At 35.1% G+C, this 23,317-nt stretch overlaps 1 protein-coding gene across 2 annotated transcripts in view; it reads left to right on the top strand.

Annotated features, from left to right (window-relative positions):
* bond (james bond) overlaps positions 1–21,862 on the top strand; it is a 63,582-nt gene extending 41,720 nt beyond the window's left edge. The window contains exons 1-5 of one of the 2 annotated variants that reach the window (XM_067762840.1): positions 6,132–6,186; positions 6,725–6,805; positions 14,701–14,891; positions 17,359–17,602; positions 17,913–21,862. In XM_067762840.1, coding sequence (XP_067618941.1) covers positions 6,748–6,805; positions 14,701–14,891; positions 17,359–17,602; positions 17,913–18,433 — 1,014 coding nt within the window. In that variant the 5' untranslated portion in view covers positions 6,132–6,186; positions 6,725–6,747 and the 3' untranslated portion in view covers positions 18,434–21,862. Of the gene's footprint in view, positions 1–6,131; positions 6,187–6,724; positions 6,806–14,700; positions 14,892–17,358; positions 17,603–17,912 lie in introns of those variants that run through there. The other variant, XM_067762839.1, reaches the window with a different exon arrangement.
* The last annotated feature ends 1,455 nt before the right edge of the window (positions 21,863–23,317 follow it).

Raw genomic sequence — 23,317 nt, 5'->3', positions numbered from 1 at the left:
GTTTTTGTAGGGAAATCCCATATCTGAAGGGGAACTGTATTTTTGCCCCCTTAAGTTGATTAGTAATAGCCTCTGTATCCTTTTTGCTTCTTTTAAACGAAAATGAGTTGAGAATAGAACCAAATATGTATTATTGCACAGCCTTATAGCACTATTACCCACACAAAGCAAACGCTTTCCAAGTACACAGCTGTGTATAATGTTCGCTTTCACCCGAACTTTGACTTTCTTAATTGTTGTTTAATATTATGGGGAGTTCAATGAGAGAAATTAGCTTTTCAACGGGATATACTACAAAGTTAATTTAAAATAGTTCTACAAAAATACTCGTAAAACGCATTAGTATTTTTCATTATTTTAAATTAACTTTTAGTTAATTAGTTTTAATGTTTAACTAATTAATTCAAGCATAAAAATAATAGAACAATTAGTTCAAAAGGAATAAAGAGATGTTTTGTGTAGGTGTTTAATTAAAAAAAAATCGGTTTCACAATATATTATATGGGCATTTCCAAAAAAAAAGTGGCAATTAAACGTAATTTTTAGTTAAGGATAATTTCAAAAATCAACACAACGCCGAAACCGGTATGTCTCAAACCAAAGTTTGAAAAGGAATGACGGAAAATCGTTCCAATATACATCGATAATTTTATAGATTACGCGTATTATTAATTGAAGGCATAAATGTGTATAAATTTTACATGCTATTGCTTGTCAAGGTTATGAATATTCCATGAAGGAAAATCCTTTTTTTCCCTTTGTAATAAAACAAAAGGGATGTAAACAAAACCGACCACTTCCTATCGACTCCTTCCCATCAGTTCCTGATGGAAACTGTCCATAAGTGGCGTAAGGTATCTTCACTTCTTCGTGACCCTTTTTTTTCGATGTGGTCTCTTTACTGCTTGGCAAGTTCAACCTTACACCTAGCCTATGCACGCAATATAGCGTGAATTTTAATTTTCGGAAACTGCATTAAGATTTCCCGAATTTTAAATGAAAATTCTGCTATTATGACTTATAATGAAACGTAATTTTCTGAACTTCAATCTCAAGTGCTTGCATGTCATAGAAAATTGCCATGAGTTTCGGTTTTTTTTTGCTGATTCCTCCTGATAGACCCTGTTATTTTCGGCAGCCCTCTACTTAAAGAGAGTCATTTATCTTCCAAGCAGATACAAATTCCAACTGCCCCTTAAGTTTGGAGCCATTCATGAAGACGGCTGGAGACTGTGGGCCTAGTGTAGAAATTTCGTCCTATTCGTGCTTCTCTGGTATTCTAATGAAAAAACGTGTTGTCTAAGGAGGGGATCAATGGCATAAACAAGCTTATGTAAGTTTTCTGGAATGATCCGCAGAAAGCAGGCGTGGCCGAATTTAATGTCGCTCTAGGCGATCTGCATTAATTCTAACGGCATTACAACTTGTTTGGAGTGTACCATACAGGAGTGCTTATGAAATTTATGAAACTGCGTTCGTTAGATGACTAACAAAAGAAAATTTTATAATAAAATTACTGTTATAGTTTTTATATTCCGAAACAAACAAAAAGGTTTATACAGCTTTTTCAAATTTTGTATGAATAAAGGTTACAGAATTAACATTCCTGGAGCTACCCTTATATACCTTAAGTTCATTTGTGTCCAATATTCACAATCTTTAGTACCAATATTTTTATATATTGAAATATTTCTAATTTTGAAACAATTATTATCTACGAGTTAATTTCAAAGCCCTTAACCTGCGTTCTAAACTTTTTTCCTTAAGAATTTGAAAAAGTTTCAAAAGTGTTTAAAGTTTTTTTTTTTAATTTTAACTCATGAACTGAACACTTAACAGTTTTGCAGCCCCAAGATAAACTGTGTTCATTTGAGCATTCAAAAAAGTTTTGAGCATTTTGAAATTTTTTTTTTAATACTAAAGAAAAAAATCCAATAAGAATTTTGTAGACATCAATGTCAAAGCTCTATCGGTCAACATTTTAAACTTTGTTCATATCTTTTAAGAATTCAAAAATGTATCGAAAATTAACTTTTTTTTCAATACTTAATTCAAAAACACCAAATAACCGTCTTATAGAAGTCCAATTTCAAAGTGCTAAACATCTACGTCCAAAACTTCGTTCATATCTTTTGAGCATTCAAAAAAGTTTCGAAAATTAAAAAAATAAATTTAATTTTGTAATAAAAAATTAAAAAACTGTTTAATAGAAATCAAATTTAAAATTAGTATTAATGTACGCTGTAAACTTTGTTCATATCTTTTAACAACTTAATAACGTTTTGAAAACATTTGCATGTACAAACATTTTTTTTTGTAATTTTTCAAGACTTATGAATCTACGTTCTGACTTCTGTTTATTATAATATTTCAGAAGATACATAAATATGTAAGCTGTGATTTTTTATTCAAATTTAATGGCAAAATTTCTAATTCTAAAGCCAGATCTATATTGTAAACTCTGTTCATATAGTTTACGAATAAGACATCCATATAAATCCGCGTTCTAAACTTTGTTTATATATGGGGAATTCTTTGTCAAATCAGCCACCCCCCTGCCCATTTAAATTTTGGGGAAACAAATTTTTTGAGCACACGAAAAAATTCGCCAAGAAGTGTAGTTCTTTATGCCGTTAGGTGTTTTTTTAAAAATAAAGTTTTTTAACCTGGGAAAAACTGTCTAAAGTGAGCAATCTCGCAAAAAAGTGCCATTTTTTAGTAAAAAATGATCGAAAAAAATATAATTCCTCAATAATAATGACCAAGTTACTTATTAGAAATATTGTGGGGGTCGATAAACAAGAATCCGATGTCAAATTTCAAATTCGTGTGCTCAAACAAATTTTTTTCCAAAAGTGAAATGGACAGGGGGTGGCTGATTTGACAAAGATTTCCCCATATATATATATGTATATTTGAAAAACTCAAAAAAGTTTTGAATTTTTTTTTTTTTATTCTTTAAATCAAAAAACCAATTTGACAGAACCCGCTACAAAAAAGAAACGAAAATTTTAAAATTTTTTTTCTGCTTTTAAATGTTGTTCGTATCTTTTAGGATTTCAAAAAACGTTTTTGTAATCTTTTTTCGAGCTCTTAATAAATTTTTTTTTAGTTTCAAAGCATCAAACCTAAATTGTAAAGTCTGTTCATATTTACAAAATACAAAAAAAAAAATATTAAGGAAATAAAAATCTACATTTTAAATTCTGGGCCCGCATTACGTATTACGACCAGTGACTGAAAACCATTTTGACTCAAGCAATAACTATGCAACTGTCAAACCTGTTTTAAAACTTATAATAAAGAATGGATCTAACGAACACTATTTCCCGCTAGTTCAAATATGCCATTAATCCGATCTACCTTTCAAGAGCTATTGTGATTTAAAAAATGATTTTCGATCACGTATCGTAACACGTAATACGGGCCCTGTTCATATCTTTTACGAATTCGGAATCGATAAGAAAAAACTGCATTCTCTGCGTTGTAAACTTTCTTTATATATATGAAAAACTAAAAAAAAAAATTGAAAATTTTCCATTTTGCAGCAAGGTTAGGTTATGCTATTTGCTGCTTCTAAATCTGACGGCTGTAACAAAGCGTGCTCGTTCCTTACCTCCTCCACGCATTTCCAACAGCTGATATCACTTACCAAACATAATTTAAAGGCATGTGACGCCAGAAGGTAGTGTTCAGTCAGAATACCCGCCATGAGGCTACAGTCCTCTCTTTTTAATAATAGAAGCAACTTTGTTAGTCTAAGGTTGTAAAACCTACACATAATCTTCGACAGTTTACAGCATCGCGCTTGGGCCACGCCTTTCCCGCTTGGTCGATCATGTACAGCTCTCGCCTTCTCTTAATCTCGCCCAATCTAATTGGCACGTCTACGGAACAAGCTTCAAGATATGCGCCCTTTTTAGCTATTTCAAATAAAAAAACAGCAACGTTTTACTTAACTCCAAACTTTGTTTTTATCTCTTTAAAATTGAAAAAATAGTTTGGAAGAACTAAAATTTTTTTAATTTTGATTTATTAAAAGCCCTCCAATTACACTCAAACTTACCCGATTTTGAAAATATATTTCTATTACAACAAAAAAAAAAAATAAAAAATTAATAATTATATTACACTGAAAGAAATAGTGCTAGTAAAATCAACAAACCGGTTATGTTATTCTTGACTTAACGGAGATTTGGTGAAATTGATCGAATTATGGTTATTTCGACCGAGTTCTTTGTCAAGCGAGCAAATTAGTTTAGTCATTTCAACAGAAGAGAAATTGTCGCTTTTAAGTTAATAAAATTCTATAAAATTGGCACATTCCTAATCAATCTAACTGATTTTTTTGTTAACACAACTGATCTCACTGGTCATTTCAACAGCGGTCTACAGTCAATATATGAGCAAATTTCAAAGAGAATTTTACGCTCTCTACTTTGTACTTATGTATGCTGTGTACTATATGTATGCACATATTTAAGTATGCATATGGCGGCCGCCGTGGTGTGAAGGTAGCGTGCTCCGCCTACCACACCGGAGACCCTGGGTTCACACCCCGTGAAAAGCAACATAAAAATTTTAGAAATAAGGTTTTTCAATTAGAAGAAAATGTTCCTAAGCGGGGTCGCCCCTCGGCACTGTTCGGCAAGCACTCCGAGTCTATTTCTGCCATGAAAAGAACTCAGTGATAACTCATTTGCCTTGCAAATGCCGCAACATAGGTACTTTCATACAAAGCTGTCGCAACAACTTTTTTGTTCATTTGACTACTAAAACGGTCAATTAGGAATCAACAATTTGTGCGCAGTTGATTCAACATCTTGTTGCGATGGATAAAAATTGATAGAAATTTCGGTTGAATCGACCCGTATTTCGGTTGATTTTACCAGTCTTTTTCTTTCAGTGTAGATTGTTTGGTCTGAATATTTGTTATATCTATATATAAATTTGCGTATACTTTTCATTCAAAAGTTATATTTGGCATTTTCCAATTACGTGTGCACAATTACGTTGTAAGTAATATCAACATATGACTGTATTTATGTATGTAAAAATCATACACATACATATTTGATTCATTCACAATTTTTGCTTTTTTGTTTTTATCACTCTGCGTATCATACAATATTCCAATAGAATCTACAAAAAATTTGTTTCTATGAGATAATTTTGTTCCATCAAACTTGTTGCATGCTAACTATTAGAACATATTTAAGCCTGAATGTTTCTATGTGTGTATGTATGTATGTATCCTCTGTGGTTTTCAAAACCCAATTCAATATTCAAAGCACACATTTTTAAACGCTTATAATTTTAGCTATGCATTTGACTATTTTGACATATAAACTCACTATTAACCTGGTACGCTCAAACACACATGTAAAGCTATGTATCATGTATGTTAGGGCGGGTTGATTTAAAAATCGCTCATTGCTCTGTGAAAATCGTATTCTAGGGATCAACATAAGAAACTTTGCCGAAGGAACCATATCTCTAAAACGAATTCTGATGTCCCCCCCTTTGGGTCGAACTTTTGGGTAGGGGCAATTTCAATTCTACCTGCTGTGTCTTTTGGTGGCTTAAAAAAAAACAACACAAGCAATTTTACGATCTGCAAGTGTGTCACAGTGATACCTTCATTTCATCGGTTGAATAAAAAACCCACACAACTATGTTTACGACATGCAAATGCATCACAGTGATGCCTTGGTTTTCTAATAATTTTTTTTTTAATTTCTTTTTTATTACTAAGTTAAATTCATTTTTTCATTTACATATGTTCTGACTAAATAAATTTCTAAAGAGAAAAATAAACTCCAAAAAGAAAAAAATAGGCATTTCAAAGTGAGATTTTTCAAAATTTGCCCCTACGACCCAAAGGGGAGGGCATCAGAATTCGTTTTAGAGGTATGGTTCCTTCGGCAAATTTTCTTATTTTGATCCCTAGAATACCATTTTCACAGAGCAATGGGCGATTTTTTTGCCTCCCCACAAATCGACCCGGCCTAATGTATGTATATGTGTAAAATTGTCTGTAAATTTGTTTGCTAAAAATCAAAGAAAAAAAAAAAACTATTAGCACAGATTTTTATAAAGCACTTGCTATTAGAATTGTAAACGCGCTCGTGCTGTGAAGTACTCGACGCTCAGACGCTCTTGAAAAAAAAACTATTCGAAATATTGGCAAGTGGTTACCGATTATATATATTGTGCCTAGTTACAAATGTGATATATCGTTATTTATGAATTTGAAATTGAAAAAATTAAAAAAAAGTGACATTTCATTCAATAATTTTGCTTTTAATCATTAATAGTGTTCATCTAACTGGATAAATAAACTATAAACGTGATGCAAATAAATTAATTTATATTAAGGATTTATTCGCCAAAAAAACTGTATTTTTTACGAAATAAAGAACAATGAAGAAAAACAGCAAAAAAACATTTTTAATTAAAGCAAAAAAATTTTTTTTTGGTGTGTTCAAAATAAAAAAATAATAAATATAAATAAATAAAACTTGAATTATGCTTGGATCTGTTTAAAAAAATACAACAAAAGAGTTTCAAAAAACCGAAAAATTCATTAGATTTTAATTGTTAAATTTTCATGGACATTTGATATTTATTTAGTTTTTCAAAAACTCTGAAAAATTTATAATACAAAAAAATTTTACTTTTTAAATAAAATGTAATTATTTTTAAATTTTTTGTTTACTTGTAGATCGAAATACTATACTTGCGAAAATGGCGACATATATTAAAATTTTCAATGAGCGCATTTCTGGTCTGTCAAAGGGTGTTGGTAAGTATAATTGTGATCAGTGTTTGTGGTTTGATGTAATTGCATAACTTTGATGTATAATTTGCTTAATTTCGTGATTTGATACTTCGATAATTTTTATGCCTCCGCAAGTTTTGTAATTTTTTAAAGTAGAGCTCATTTATAGAAGCAGTCGTTTCATAAATTTACAAAAGTCAGGAAACCTACAAAAAAAAAATTCGAATAAATTTTCAGTTTTTAAAAAGTATTTCTTACAAGTTACTGAAGCATAGGCCTGATTTTAATTTCAGTTTAATGCTAGAGTTAAGCTTTAAGAGAGACAGGTTTTGAATGCCGTAATATGGCCCTGAATATGGTCGCCGAACGTAAGGGTAGCGTACTACCCTCAAGTGGCAAAATGAAATCGGGATACTCCTGTTAATGTGTCCGCACCCCGTGGGGCCGCCGTTAGGCATAACATCAGGGGGGGGGGGGGGGGGGAAGGCGACTTAGTCGGCACTACTTCGTATCCGCATTTCTCTGCGCTCCCTTTCATCATGCATCAATTTCGCCATAACTATAAAAGCCATCTTGCTCACAGCAGTCCAACAACAATATATTTGTCCGCACATTCGGGGAACTAAATTCCTAATGAAAGGCTCCTCTCCAAAAACTTTGTGTACAGAGAGTCTTTCGTCGTGAAAACGAGGGCAGTGAAACATTTCATGTTCTGCGCTTTCCAATTCGTAGGCACAGTGTGGATAGAAAGGATCCTGCTCTATCCCACGCTTATTTAGATATTCCTTGAAGCCGCCGTGCCCTCTCAATATCTGTGTGAGGTGGTAATTTAGTTCGCAGTGTTTTCGCTCGTATCATTCCGCCATATTCCGAACTAGTATGAAGGTCCAGCGCCCTTTTTTCGATTCTTTCCATCGTTCTTGCCACCTAACTATTGTTCATGACCTTGCGCTTTTCTTAGAATCTTCAAATGGTCGGCTGATTCCAATGCCATACAAATCGGCCATTTTACCTGAGAGTAGATCTACTGGGATTTTCCTGGATAAAACATGAATCGCGTCGTCGGACACCGTCCGATAAGTACATGCTATTCGTATAGCAGTAATAAGGTAGGCTACTAGTCTGTCTTTTTGGTGGACCATTTTAAATCCGTGCCATACTGGTGCTGCATATAATATTGTCGAGCTAGTTACGTTGGATAATAGCTGACGAGTAGCTTCACCTAGGCCGCCGATGTTGGGCATTATTCGCGTTAGGGCTCCACTAACTCTAGAAACTTTCTCCCCCACCGCCCTGAAGTGCTCCTTAAAAGTTAGTTTGGAGTCAATGTTATCTTAATGTAATATCTAGGAGTAATTTCAAGAAAGGCTTTGAATTTCAATGGTAATCTCCTATGGTTAGGACTAACTCATCCACAGCCCGCTTTGAGCTCACCAAAACCACTTCTGTCTTATTGCTAGCCATATTCAGCCCCATGTTCGCCAGGCATTCCTTTATTCTTCCCACGGCGTCATTACATATGCTTGGAGCAGATCAAGTTTATTGGCCACTACTACTACCACAACTGCATATCCGACAATTTCCGTGCCTCCGGGAATGTCGGTTTGTAGCACACCGTCATACATTGCATTCCATAGTGTTGGACCGAACAGATCCCTGAGCGACACCGCCCGTGATGTTGTGCTTTCTTAGCGCCTCATCCGTATCAAAAAAGAGTACTCTGTCGCTTAAATAGCTACCAATTATTCTGAGCAGGTAAGCAGGTGTGCCAAAGTTTCGTAGCACTGTCATTATCTGCATCCAGTTCGCGGTGTTAAAAGCCTTTCTAATATCCAAAGTTATCAGAGCACAGAGCTTCCTTTGGCCTCCGGTTATGGCTCCGCGGGCTATATTGATGACTGTTTGTATTGCATCTATCGTTGATCTAGATTTTCGAAATTCAAACTGACTATTTGACAAGCCACCTGGGCTTTCCAGAGTCTGCTGCAGACGCTCACTAATTGAATCCAACATACAATGTGGCCTGTATGAAGATGGCTGGTCGGGCATTGTGGGGTACTTTTATTGTATTGTTCTTGTTATTTTAACTTTAATACAACTTAAGTCATGTTTCACTTTGAATTGTTTTAATATTTCTCAAGTTATTCAAATATTTATTTTCAAATGTTTCTATTTATTATTTTAGAATTCATGAGCTTAACACCGGCTTATGATAATTGAATATTCAATTGTTATGTTTTCCTAAGAGAAACTGAAAGAAAGAAAGAAACTTTTGTTGATTTTTTGTTGTTGGGCCAATAAGCTCAATAAATATCATCACATAAAGAAAGAAACATTTACTGGCATATTGCGATGTTAAATGTTTCTTCATTTCTTTCAGTTTCTCTTAGAAAAACATAACATTTGAATATTCAATTATTATAAGCCGGTGTTAAGCTCATGAATTCTTAAATAATAATGACAAATTGAACACACCATTAAAACAAACAAACATTCAAATGTTTCTTTCAAAAATTTTCATTGAGTTGTAAAATATAAAAAAAGATGATACAAAAATTGTAAGGACTACCTTTATATAAATGGACCAAAATATGGAAGGCAGGCAATTTTTCCTTTAATACAGACATAGTCATATTGAATTTTGACTAAAAAACTTTAACAATAGCTCTTGTAAAAGAATTTTGGGATTTAAAACTATAAAGGTGGAGCGCAATCTTTCAATTTAAGGCAAACCATGTACTTGGGTTTAACTAATTGATTATCTTATAACTTTAAACGAGCAATTCTTGTTTGTTTGTATAGCCGAACGATCTCGGGAACGGCTCAACCGATTTAAATGAAATTTGGCACAGAGATAATGTATCACCTTCTAAGATTTTCTACCTAGGTGTTGCCACTCAGAATGTTTCACAAGGTTTCCACCTACTCGAAATAAAAAAAAAATTGCATGAGATATGCCGATATGGGTATCAAACGAAAGGTATTTCACTCCGCATTACAATAGGGACATTTTTGAGTAGGGTTGCCATTTAGGGTTGCCACCTATTCGAAATAAAAAAAAAATTGCATGGGATATGCCGATATGGGTATCAAACGGAAGGTAGTTCACTCCGCATTACAATAGGGATATTTTTGAGTAGGGTTGCCATTTGGGGTTGCCACCTATTCGAAATTAAAAAAAATTTCGTAAGATATGCCGATATGGGTATCAAACAAAAGGTATTTCACTCCGCATTACAATAGGGATATTTCGAGTAGGGTTGCTGTTTAGGGTTGCCACCTATTCGAAATGAAAAAAAATTGCATGAGATATGCCGATATGGGTATCAAACGAAAGGTATTTCACTCCGCATTACAATAGGGACGTTTTTGAGTAGGGTTGTCATTTAAGGTTGCCACCTATTCGAAATTAAAAAAAAAGAAACGTTGCCAGCACAACGAAACGTTGCCGAACAAAGCTCGGTCGCCCAGGTACTTTAAAATTTAAACACGTGCTCTACCTTTATAATTTTAAATCCCAAAATTCTTTTACAAGAGCTACTGTTAATGTTTTTTAGTCAAATTTCAACACGACTATGTCTGTATTAAAGGAAAAATTGCCTTCTATTTCTTGGTCCATTTATATAAAGATAGTCCTTAAAATTATTTTATCATCTTATCATTTTCAATTTTTTAGTACTGCCTACAAAAAGGCTATTGCAACTTTGATTAGTAATTTAAGTAATTCCTAACGCCGTTCTTTGGCGTTGCTCGGACGTACTACGTCTATATCTATATTCGGCTTAGGTGACTGTAGAAAGATGTACGTATGCTACATGTAAATCGGTGAATTATTATAGCTGTTCGATGTTCTTGATATTGGTGGAGCGGGTGAGTTGGACAAAGAGGATGAATGTGGTGAATGATTCTTGTTGGCGCTTATTCTCATAATTGGCGACTCCGGATAGTGCAATGCAATCGTTGTTGGTGAATATGATCACAATTGCTGAGAAAGTAAGTTCAACACAATTGATGATGTGGTGAATTTTCATTGCTGGTGAATGTGCATCATAACAAGGGAATTCCACCTCGTTTGTCAGCTACTTTATTTGCACAGGTGAAAATCGTGGTGAAATTCGCATACGCCTGAAAATCTAAAAGAATCGTGGTGAAAATCGCGTACGCCTAAAAGTATGCAAGGACGTAAGTTGGCCCTTCAACGAGGTGGAATTCTACAACGCCTGCAACACTCAGGAGTCTAGCCATAAACGTATGGCCTAATCTTCTAATAGTTCGACTTGTGCGTTACGTAGCTAAAATTTTTTGATCAAACATTGCACTGTCAGCGAGTTTTAAACTATATTTCAGGGAGTAAGCTAAAAATCGATTGCAAGATTCCCAATTTAAAACTAGTTATCTCTATCCATGAGGCACCTAGCGCAATTTTTTTGATAAAATATTGCATTGTCACCGGGTTCTGACTTACGGCCCGAGTTTCAAGTCTCTAGGTCATCGGCAAGTTACTCAAAAATCGAACGCAAGATAACCCTCGTTTTTCGGGGATTTGTAGTTATCTCAGTTAGCACGCCACCTAGCGGAACTTTTTTTCTATAACTTGTATTTTCACCGGGTCTCGGACTGTGTGCTAAGTTACAAGTCTCTAGGTAACCGGGAAGTTAGTTAAAAATGGATTGACAGATTCCCAAATTAAAATAAATTTTCCTAATATCTCGATCCATACGCCGCCTAGCGGAATTTTTTTGATTAAAATTTTACACTGTCACCGGGCTCTGACTTATGGCTCAAGTTTCATATCTCCAGCTCATCGGAAAGTTACTTAAAAATAGATTGCACGATTCCCCTCGTTTTTCAAGGATTTGTAGTTATCTGAGTTAGCGCGCCACCTAGCGGAATTTTGTTTTCTGTAAATTGTATTCTCACCAAGCCTCGAACTGTGTGCCAAGTTTCACGTCCTAGGTCACAGGGAAGTTAGTTAAAAATGGATTGAAAGATTCCCAAATCAAAATTAATTTTCTTAATATCTCTATCCATGCGCCACCTAGCGAAATTTTTTTGACCAAATATTGCATTGTCACCGAGTTCTGACTTGCGGCTCAAGTTTCAAGTCTCTAGCTCACCTGAAATTTACTCAAAAATCGATCGCAAGATTCCCCTTGTTTTTCAGGGATTTGTAGTTATCTCAATTAGCACGCCACTTAGCGGAACTTTGTTTTCTATAAATTGTATTGTCACCGGGTCTCGAACTATGTGCTAAGTTACAAGTTTCTAGGTAACCGGGAAGTTAGTTAAAAACTTATTGAAAAATTCCCAAATTAAAATTAATTTTCCTAATATCTCGATCCATGCGCCACCTAGCGAATTTTTTTTGATAAAATATTGCATTGTCACCAAGTTCTGACTTACGGCTCAAGCTTCATATCTCCAGCTCATCGGGAAGTTACTCAAAAAACGATTGCAAGATTCCCCTCGTTTTTCAAGGATTTGTAGTTATCTTACTTAGCGCACCACATAGCGGAATTTTGTTTTCTGTAGATTGTATTGTCATCAAGCCTCGAACTTTGTGCAAAGTTTCAAGTCTGTAGGTCACCGGGAAGTTAGTTAAAAATGGATTGACAGATTCCCAAATCAAAATTAATTTTCTTAATATCTCGATCCATGCGCCACCTAGCGAATTTTTTTGATCAAATATTGCATTGTCACCAGGTTCTGACTTACGGCTCAAGTTTCAAGTCTCTAGCTCACCGGAAAGTTACTCAAAAATCGATCGCAAGATTCCCCTCGTTTTTCAGGGATTTGTAGTTATCTCAATTAGCACGCCACTTAGCGGAACTTTGGTTTCTATAAATTGTATTGTCACCAGGTCGCGAACTATGTGCTAAGTTACAAGTCTTTAGGTAACCGGGAAGTTTGTTAATAATTGATTGAAAGATTCCCAAATTAAAATTAATTTTCCTAATATCTCGATCCATGCTCCACCTAGCGGAATTTTTTTGATAAAATATTGCATTGTCACGGAGTTCTGACTAACGGCCAAAGTTTCAAGTCTCTAGCTCACCGGGAAGTTATTTAAAAATCGATCGCAAGATTCCCTGCGTTTTTTCAGGGATTTTCAGGGTTTTCGTTTATCTCGATTCGTCTGCCACCTGGCGGCATTTTTTTTTCATGAATTGTAGTGCCATAGACTCGCAAACGATGCGCTAATTTTCAAGTCTCTGGATCACCGAGAAGTTAGTTAAGAGTCGATCGCAAAATTTCCATTTTAAAATTAATTTTCTGTATATCTCGATCCGTGCGCCACCTAGCGGATTTTTTTTTCATTTTCATTGTAACGTCTCCCATATCTGAACTATGTTCTAATCAAGTGTCTAGCTTAACGGGAAGTTACCGAAAAAGACTTTTCCGTGGGTCAAAAATTCGTATGGAAACGAGGGGATAAACATGAAAGCGACTTAATATAAAGGTATAAATAAAAACAAAAAATAAAAGAAATAATAACATATTTTAAGAGTTATTAAATAAAATTGATTTTTACTAAAATAAAATAGAGGTAAATTATTTACCACTACAGGCATCTTACCAGGTTTCAGTAAAAGAACCAGTCTTTGACGTTTCCATGAGCGGGACAAGACGCCTTCTTGAAAACAAACGTTGAAGAAATCCTTAAATACCGATGTTCTAGACTTTATGGCTGATTTAAGGGCTATAGTTGGCACTCCATCCGGTGCTGGAGACTTACTATCCGTAACTCTTTGTGTTGCATCCAGTACCTACTGCTCTGTTATTTCTGGGATATCCATACTTTCGAAGTCCTCACTTTGCTAGGTCCAGTAATCTTGTGTCGGAAAAAGAGTTTCTACGATTCTTCTCATTAGTATCGGGCATGTAGGCTGTTCTGATATCCGCCCTTTAATTTTCGCCATCAACATTCTGTAAGCCAATCCCTAAGGATCAAGATCGGCACTATCCATCAGTTCCTGGAAGCATACCCTCTTGCTCTTTTTTATAGCATTTTTAAGCGCCGTTCTTGGGGCTATGTAGGTATTGTGTAGCTCATCATATCGTGGCGATGAGCGTACCCTCTGTACCCTTCGCCATACCTTTTGGCATTTTCTACGATCCTCCGATATTTCCTCGTTCCACCAATTTAGCGGAGTCCGAGTTACTTTTGCGCGACTTCTGGGCATGGCAGCATCACGCGCCATACCTAATGAATTAGATATTTGAACCGAAGGTCTTCTGCATGTGTCGGTCGTATTATGGTCGCCGAACCTAAAATAGACATACTGCAGGCCTGTCAAACTGCCACGAGATTTTTCTTTTGTGTTCAGAACATCATCTACATAGTGAGGCGGTAATACTTGCCATAAAGGAGAAAAATGAAATGCTGAAGAAACAGAGTCTGCTGAATATCCAAAAACCTGGGCATCCCAACTAACGTCTGATTGAAAGCCCCAACTCACATGATTTTACGAACTCATCCCCGTAAGCCCTATGAAAAAATCCGGAACTTAAGAACTCATCCGTATAAAGAAAAGAAGCATGAAAAGACTCTCAGAGACCTCCACAAAAAGGCATTATATTCCAGGTACACTCACTCAAATAATGGTTTTTAAAATGATGTCATGTTAAGCGTTTGCTGTGGTCGTCATCAGAAAAAAAAGGGTTCTTATCCGAGGCTTGTTGCTATGTTTCATTGGAAAGCGTTTTACGTGGAAGGTCCCATGTCTAGCGCGCAACCCAGGAACGGGATTTGAATTTTAGTCACCTTTTACGGCAGGCATACCTACCGCGGATATATTTCACGCATAACACAAACATTACTTTCTATGAATGTTAGCAGTTCTTAGATAATATAATTATAATAATAACCTTAATTAACAATAATTAGTTTCGAATAATTTGTGCCATCTTATTTACAGATGAAACCGTGGACAGTTGGTTTTTAATGAGCTCACCCGTTCCTGTTGTTTCTATTGTAGCACTTTATTTGATCATTGTTCTTAAAATAGGACCCGCTTATATGAGGGATCGCAAACCATATGATTTGAAGAAAGTAATGGTGATCTACAATGCATTTCAAGTTTGTTTCTCAATGTGGATGTGCCGTACGGTAAGTATATGTATGTAAATTTGAAAATTTTCATATTTTCTCTCATATTTTGTAAGCAGGTATGTATGTGGTAATATAACGGTCTCAAGACTACTCCAACTTTTATGAGTACCAGGTTCTCTATGATACCCACTTTAGTCTATGTTTAGTGAAATTATTTGCGCTGTAAAAAGCCGCAGTTTTAAGTCAGAGTTCATGTGGGTAAAAAGTTTAGCAAATTTGTTATTTTAATGACACTCATAATTCTAAAAGTAATAATTTATTTTCAACAATAAAATTAGCATACTCCAATTGGAAGGCGGAGATTAGCTTATAGTACGTTTAGGTTAAAATTAGTCAAATTTAATTAAAAAACGAAGCAATTACTAACACTATTTATGAGTTTAAAGTTGTCATGCGCTTTTAATGAGGCCATCGAAAAGGTTAGCTAAGTAGCATAGAATTTAGGATTAGTTTGGAAAATAACAAACAAAATTTGAATTGCTGTACTAAATGTTTAGGAATACCACATCTGCCTATTAGATATTTCATGTACATAGTGAATGTTCTATGAACGTTTTGAGTAGTAAAAAAATTAACTTCTTTTACCTCGAAAAGTCCTACAACTGTTACCTGGCCCGTAGATCTGCATCACGTAGTAATTTGTTCCATCTTATTTTTAAGCGTTCTTATACAAAAGTGAAATTTTTATCAGCCCAAAAAAGTAATTGCTAATTGTCCAAAAAATTCAACCAGAGGTTTCTTAATATAAGGCAAGCACTCTACCGATTATACCACGAATGAACAAACTAGCCAATAACTGAGCCGCTATTCGGTCAGAAAATAGTTAGAACACAAAATTTCGACGAATTAAAAGATCAAATTTCATTTATAAGTTGTACGCTGAACACTTTTCGTAAATAGCTTGAACATAAATCTGAACCACATATCAAACAAAAATTCTTTCAGAAAGATACCAATTCTTAAAAAAAAATAAATGTAAATAAATGTAAAGCGCGATAACCTCCGAAGAGATTTTAGGCCGAGCTTCTCTTCCAATTTGCGTCGTGCTCCTTTTTAATTTTTCCTACAAATTGGAGGAAAGGGACCTACTTGTTTTATGCCGACTCCGAACGGCGTATACAAGGCAGATGAGTTTTCACTGAGAGCATTTCATGGCAGAAATACACTCGGGGTGCTTGCCAAACACTGCCGAGAGGCGACTCCGCTTAGAAAAATTTTCTTCTAATTGAAAAACAAAACTTTTGCTTTGCCCGGGGTGTGAACCCAGGGCATTCGGTGTGGTAGGCGGAGCACGCTACCATCACACCACAGTGGCCGCCAAGTTGATTCGAAATCAGTTATGAAGTGATTCGAAGATAGTTTCGAAATGATCCAAAAGCGGCCTACAAATTATCCCAAAGTAATCCGGAGAGAATACCGAAATTTTACCGAAAATAATTGTTTTTGTTTTTATCGGCCTATTGATAAATCATTCAAGGTTCGAATCGAGCTCAAGGCCAGAACAATAATTTTTTTCTAATGATAATTATTGTTATTTTTTAATTTTTCTAAATTTGAAAAATTGTATTTTGTTTTTGGAATAGTAAGTAGAAAATTTTTTCAGACAACCTGCCATAGCTGCGCAGATAGATCCATTTCGAAGGGTGCTAAGCCTTCATCATCAGTACGCTTTAGAAAAAAATTATTGTTCTGGCCTTGAGCTCGATTCGAACCTTGAATGATTTATCAATAGGCCGATGAAAACAAAAACAATTGTTAATAAACCTTGAGCACTTGGGAATGTCAAACAAAGTAATTGACAATAAACAAAATCCAGCATTATCAGTGATTTGCACCAGATGGCGCAACACTGAATAAATATAGTTGGTAAAAAGGAATAGAAGTAGCAAATTTGCCAGTCAAACAAACCACCGCTGTATAGCTAAATGGTTAGCGCAGCATGCCTAAAGCGTACTGATGATGAAGGCTTAGCACCCTTCGAAATGGATCTATCTGCGCAGCTATGGCAGGTTGTCTGAAAAAATTTTCTACTTACTATTCCAAAAACAAAATACAACTTTTCAAATTTAGAAAAATTAAAAAATAACAATAATTATCTTTAGAAAAAACTATTGTTCTGGCCTTGAGCTCGATTCGAACCTTGAATGATTTACCGAAAATAGTTACAAAATAAAACTAAATAAATAAAATTATATTGAAATAGTCTCGACATGATCCTTAATCCTGAAACAGCCCCGAAACAGTTCCGAAACGATTAACAGACCTGATATGATCCCATAAGAAATACCCGATACGATCCCAAAGTACTTTGAAAACAGCGCCCAAATTATTTCTAAAACAATTTCTAAAATAGCCCTTAAATAATCCTCATGACCCGAAAAACTACTAAGTTACTCCGAAGCGAGAATCGCTGACATTCACAATTGTTATATTTTTTTTTTATTTCTACTCTTATCTGTTGCAGTCTATTAATGAAAGTAACGTAGTCGCTTCTATACTTTCCAAAAAATGCGAGATCGTACGTAACCGTGAACAGAATTTGATGCTTTATTCTGGAGCTTGGTATTATTTCTTCTCGAAAATCATCGATTTGCTGGATACGACATTCTTTGTGCTGCGCAAAAAACAAAATCAAGTATCATTCTTGCATGTCTACCATCATACAATAACAGCCCTTTTCTCTTGGGGCTATCTCAAGTATGCGCCAGGTAAGTGAGCACACAACGATGCATAAAAAGAGCGCGTTTGCACAAATTCGAATACTCAATTAAATGGTTTCTCTTTTTGTAAAGAAAACAAGGGGCCTCATGCATAAGTTGTAAGCGTTCGTTCGTACTCGAGTTTTAAGGTAAAAGGTGACTTGTTTGTTTCTGCAACAGAAACACAACCGGAAAATCTAGTCTAAGCAAATGCTCGCTTTTTATACATGAGGCCCAAGAAGATCCCTAAGCAAATGCTCGCTTTTTGTGCATAAGGTCCAATATGATTATTTTCTAAAATTTATTTAATTTTTTTCAGGTGAACAAGGCGTCATTATTGGTATACTCAACTCTGGTGTACATATTATTATGTATTTCTATTATATGGTTGCCGCTATGGGACCACAATACCAGAAGTACTTGTGGTGGAAGAAGTATATGACCACCATACAACTGATACAATTCGTATTGATTTTGGGCTATATGATTATGGTTGCAGCCAAGGGTTGTAATATGCCGCCCGCGCTCACTTTCTTCTTTGTGGGTAATACAATTATCTTTTTATATTTGTTTGGTAATTTCTATCGGAAAACTTATAATACGCGCAAAGCAGAAGCAGCCGCCGCCGCAGCCAAAGGACTCACAAATGGTCATAAAAATGGTTATGCAAATGGTTATATCAATGGTCATGCGAATGGCTCGATTGCCGGTCGAGCATTACTTGCGGCTGCGGGAGGTATGGGCTGTCAACCAACAAATCATTTGTTGGCGCAGGGTGATCAGATGAAGCATTTGATCGATGTAAATAATAATCATGTGAAATTAACGAAGAGCGAATGAGTGTGCGTGGTACGAGAGAGTGAGAGAGAGATAGATAAAAAGGGAATGTTAAGTATAGAGGCGAAGTACAAGGTCCTAGGGTTTAAAAGAAAACATGGGAGGGGGATTACATATACATATGTGTATGTATATATGTATTTATATTTTTTTTAAGTAAATGATTTACTAAAAATCAAGAGCACATAATATAAGATTTCTTTAGAGCTGGGTTGACTTTCTGACACAGTAAAGACGTGATGTATGTCTATTTGACCGCTTTTCCGTCATACCTACAAAAACCGGATGCCGGCGTTAATCCAGAATGAAAACCGGTCATCTCTAAAACAAATTTAACAAGAGAAGACATCATATCGTACTAAGACACAGTAGCGAACAGAAAAATAGCAGCAGCAGCTTTTATCAAATTTCGAAATTAAATTCTTTTCTTTATTTTTGTTATTTCAAGAAAAAAACTTCCATGAATTTTGCAACTGAAACGAAACAAACCAACGCCAAAAACGTTTTCGAAAAAATTCGAAAACTCCGAAAAATTTTGTTTGTAGCTCTCTACATTTTTTTGAGGATGCATTTTTGTTCGCAATCAATTTTAGTCAGAAAAAGTACAAGTTATAGATCTATCAAAATTCGCATTTTTTCCGAAGGTTGTTTACGATTTTCCCCATACAAAATGTGAATTTTTATTCTTATATGGAAAAAAATTTTAACTCACTTCGGAAAAAAAATTTCAAAAATCAATGCGAGTGTTAAAAGACCAATAACTATGCTTTGTTAGACCAAAATTGATTGGGCTACAAAACTGCATACACAAATAAAAATACAGAGGGCGCAAAATAAAGAGTTCGAAGTTTTCCCGAATTTTCGAATTTTTTCGAAAACGTTTTCAAGGTAGTTTTCCATAGTTTCAGTATAAAAATTCATAGACGTTTTTTCTTAAAATATCAAAACAAAAGAAAGAATTTAATTGGCGAATAAATTACACTGTTAGTTTTTTGTTCATTGCTGTACATACATCATCATTTCTATAAATTAAAAAAAAAATTATATACTATACTAAATTTATAAAAATTTGTTTAAATATGAAGGCTTTTAAATTTAAAACTATTTTATTATTCGGTTTACCGTTTACACGGTTTTTAGGGCAATCGCTGACGTCGGCTAAATTTATTGTAATAATCGCTCAGCTTCAATTAATCGAATAGCCACTTTCCCCGACAATTCGAGTATTGTTTCCAACTTCAGTCACTATTTTATCTTTAAAAATTCTTCAAGGAAGAAATAAAATTGAGACTGGTTTTGAAAAGTAAGAGAGCGTACGGGGTCTTCAATATATATTGGAGTTTTGTACTACCACTTCTCCTTCCCTTAATTGCCATTTGATAAACATTTTCAAAAATTTTCAACCACTGTCTCTATAAAGGACTATCGGAACTTAAACTGAAGCCCTGAACTAGTGAAAATGCAACCTTTTATTTTTGGGGGAGATGTTTTGTGAATTAAGGAAATTCTGTATGCACACATAGGTACTTTTAAAGTCATACTGCGCTATTCTTTTTGAAGGACTCCCCACTCGAGAGTTCTATAATTGCTTTCATTCGAATGAGCTATGCAACCATCTTCTCGATTGTTGGAAAGTATGATCGTCACATATTTGCTGACCATATCGGGGACGTGCGACCATGGAGTATGCTCGTGGTTTAAATCTCTGGTTAATTTTTCTGCAGTGCGGTAGCTGACTGCGTCTGGTAATGCTTATCGTGCCTACATGCAACAAAATCTTTACTAAATTTTGAATGTTCTCCGAGAAGTTGAGCTTCATACCACAAACTCTTTCGTTGTGCTGCATTTTTGAACAGTCATATTAATGAGTGAGGTGATACGCTTCTTCATGAGGCCAGCTGAATGCCGATGTCTATGGGAGGCATCGTATCAGTCCTAAGAACTATTTTTCTATCTATTCCTAGCCGCGTAAAGTTATGCGAAGACTTCTGGGAAAATATTATTGTGCGCAATTATATGGAGCGAGATAATTTGGAATGACCAATAAAATCCATTCAATGAAATATAAAACTAGCTCAGATGCAAGCAAGAACTTCTTTCACAATCCGATTTACTACACTGTAAGAACTCAAACTTTAAACCATTCACCGGTTTAGAGGCAATTTTTTGCACTTCGCTTGCGAGTTTTGCGAGAACGTCAAGATTGGAGAAACTCGTTAGAAACTGAGTTCTCGTTCTCTTGCGTCTCACAATTTTCGCTTGTGTTCGAAAGGAAATCGTAAGCTGTATATATAATGCTGCCAATGCATGTTGAGAACAGATATTTGCAAATATTTCCAGGTTCAAGAATCGCGCTAGAAGCTATGCTCTCGAATTATCGAGTATCCAAAAAAAAAAAAAATGAAAAAGGAAATGCCATACATTTATTTAATTAACAGAGCTCAGAATTTTGTGCAAAAGATCTTACATAATTGCATTGCAAACTTTCGTAGCATATTTTTTAAAGTACACTAACAAAATACACGGCTTTGCATTTGCTATGTCATTGCAAAAACGCAACATCAAAAAGCCGTAGTTTATTTTTTCAATATCTGGCACGTCAAAACAAAAGAAAGAGCGATGAGAGATACAATTTAATATGAAAAAAGTTGCTCACGATCCGTAGCATATATTTACTATAGCAACGTTTCCAACGTCAAATACACAAAACTCTGAACTCCGTTATTATAAAGCCCGGAGGAGGAATATTGTATAATATTTGTATTCTAAAAAATCAAAAAGGGCTTTCCAAGAGTTATAAGATTTTTAAATATTGTCCCAGTCCAATAAATAGCACGCTGTACAATAACACAAAAAACATCAAAAACAGAAAAAAAAAAAAATGCACCACTACTTATAATAAAACAAATTATGACAGATTTCTATAGCACTAAGTAGTTACATATTTCTTTTATATATACTTTAAAGCATATTGTGAGTTTACTTTGTTTATTTCGGGGGATTTGCTAGTGTTTAGTTATTAAAAATTATCATATAATTTTTTATTAGAAGTAGGTAAATAAAAAAAGTTGGGGGAGTATACAGTTGTGATCGTGTGTATGAATGTGTGCGTGAATATGAGTTGTATGTATGTATAGATGATAAAATATTGTTGAACAAAATTTTTAAAGTTGCTTGACTAAAACCTAAAATAAAAAACATACCAAAATTTTTAATTTTTAAACGCAGATTTCCATTCATGCTCTTTAATTTTATATGCCAGATCAGAAATCATTTTTACGAATTAAATTTTATTTAAATTACTTAAGTAATATATATACATTAAGTATTTTTTAATAAGATTTTCCTTAAACGAATTTTGATTGTACGTACTATGCTAATTGCAAATTTTTTATTTTTGAAATAAATAATAAAGTTATTGTCAAATATGTATATACATATATTATTGAATTGGTTTAGGCTCATCGTTTTATTAATGAAACTATGTTTATATGTTCTGGGAAGCAGTTCACATAACACTGGACTGAATGCTCAGAGCAGATATAGGCCAAGTTGTTTGTACCCCCAGCAACGAGAGTGTTAGTCAAACTCATTGTAAACTTTACCAAGTAGCGCAACTAACAGCTGATCGCTCAAAATTAGCACACACACACAAACATCACTAATGCCCATATTACGGAAATCTTTAGGGAAATTCAAGTTAAATTTTTAAACAGACATATAATGTTATAATTTTGGAATATATAGCATCTAGGACACCTTAATTGCAGTAAGTGAAAGAAAATGTTTGCTTATACTCAACTATTTAATAATTTTTTCAAAATTTATTTTTAATATTGATACAATGATTGAAGGTATATTAGTCCAATGCAACTCTGCTCTTCCTACTGTTCTTCATTCCACTCCATTCGAGTGCCTTCTTTCACTGAATTCGAGTGCCTTCCACTCTATTCGCAACATAACCTCAATTTAAGCTGACAAACTATATAGTAAACAATGGTCAAATTCATTAATCGAAACAGAGAGGACCTACGAACTCTCACTGGGTACTATACGATACCACCAAACAAGTTGAACCTATCCTATACACAAATCTCCCGCTTTTGTGAAGATGAAACGCTGGTTCAATTTCTCTGCGAATGTATCGCTTTGATAAGACAGAAACTCTCCCATCTAGGTGACGTGACTCTTAATCCCTTCGTGATATGGAGAACCAAAGCGTGAAGAATAAGTTAATACACTTAAAGCCTCCACATGCAGTAATAGGTTGAAAGTTCAAGCACAATAGATTTAAATAAGGGTCGCAGTGCATCGGGACCTAATAATAATAATAATATTAATAGTAATAAGCTGCTGGCGGGGAAATGGTGGTACATGTCCGTGTCTCTATTTTCTCAGAAAACCACCGTGAACAGAAGATGGCAGCCATTGAAGTGGAAGTTGTTGACTTCTTCTTATTAGCCAAGGGCAAGAGCGGTATCGGATGGCTGCAATACAGGCTTAGACAGAGGGTAGACGTGCAGCTATGCTTCAGGTGTCTAATGGAAACAGTGCTTGCTGGAAGTGGGGGGGGGGGGCCTCGGCCTGCACGGGAACGCCGAAGTGATTTTTATGCCAGTAACAGAAGGTCGACCACTTTACCCGGTCATAAGGTGCTGCATGCTTTGCACTCGCTGCCGCATAGGCCAAACAAGCGCGCAAGTGACCAGCTTCATTCAAGGCAACCTGAACCGAAGCAGGTTAACTGATAGACTGCTGGACCAACTGGTTCTCGATAGCAGAGCCAGCTATGCGTTCATCAGCGAAGCCTGTAGGGTCATGAGTGACTGGCACGTAGATTTAAGAGGTGCTTTTGCGATCTGGATAGTGGATTATGGCTCCCACGTA

This window comes from Eurosta solidaginis, chromosome 1 (genome assembly GCF_040869045.1).
Source record: "Eurosta solidaginis isolate ZX-2024a chromosome 1, ASM4086904v1, whole genome shotgun sequence".
Lineage (NCBI taxonomy): Eukaryota > Metazoa > Arthropoda > Insecta > Diptera > Tephritidae > Eurosta > Eurosta solidaginis.
The sequence above is the reverse complement of the archived record's forward strand: the minus strand, read 5'-3'. Positions and strand labels throughout refer to the sequence as shown.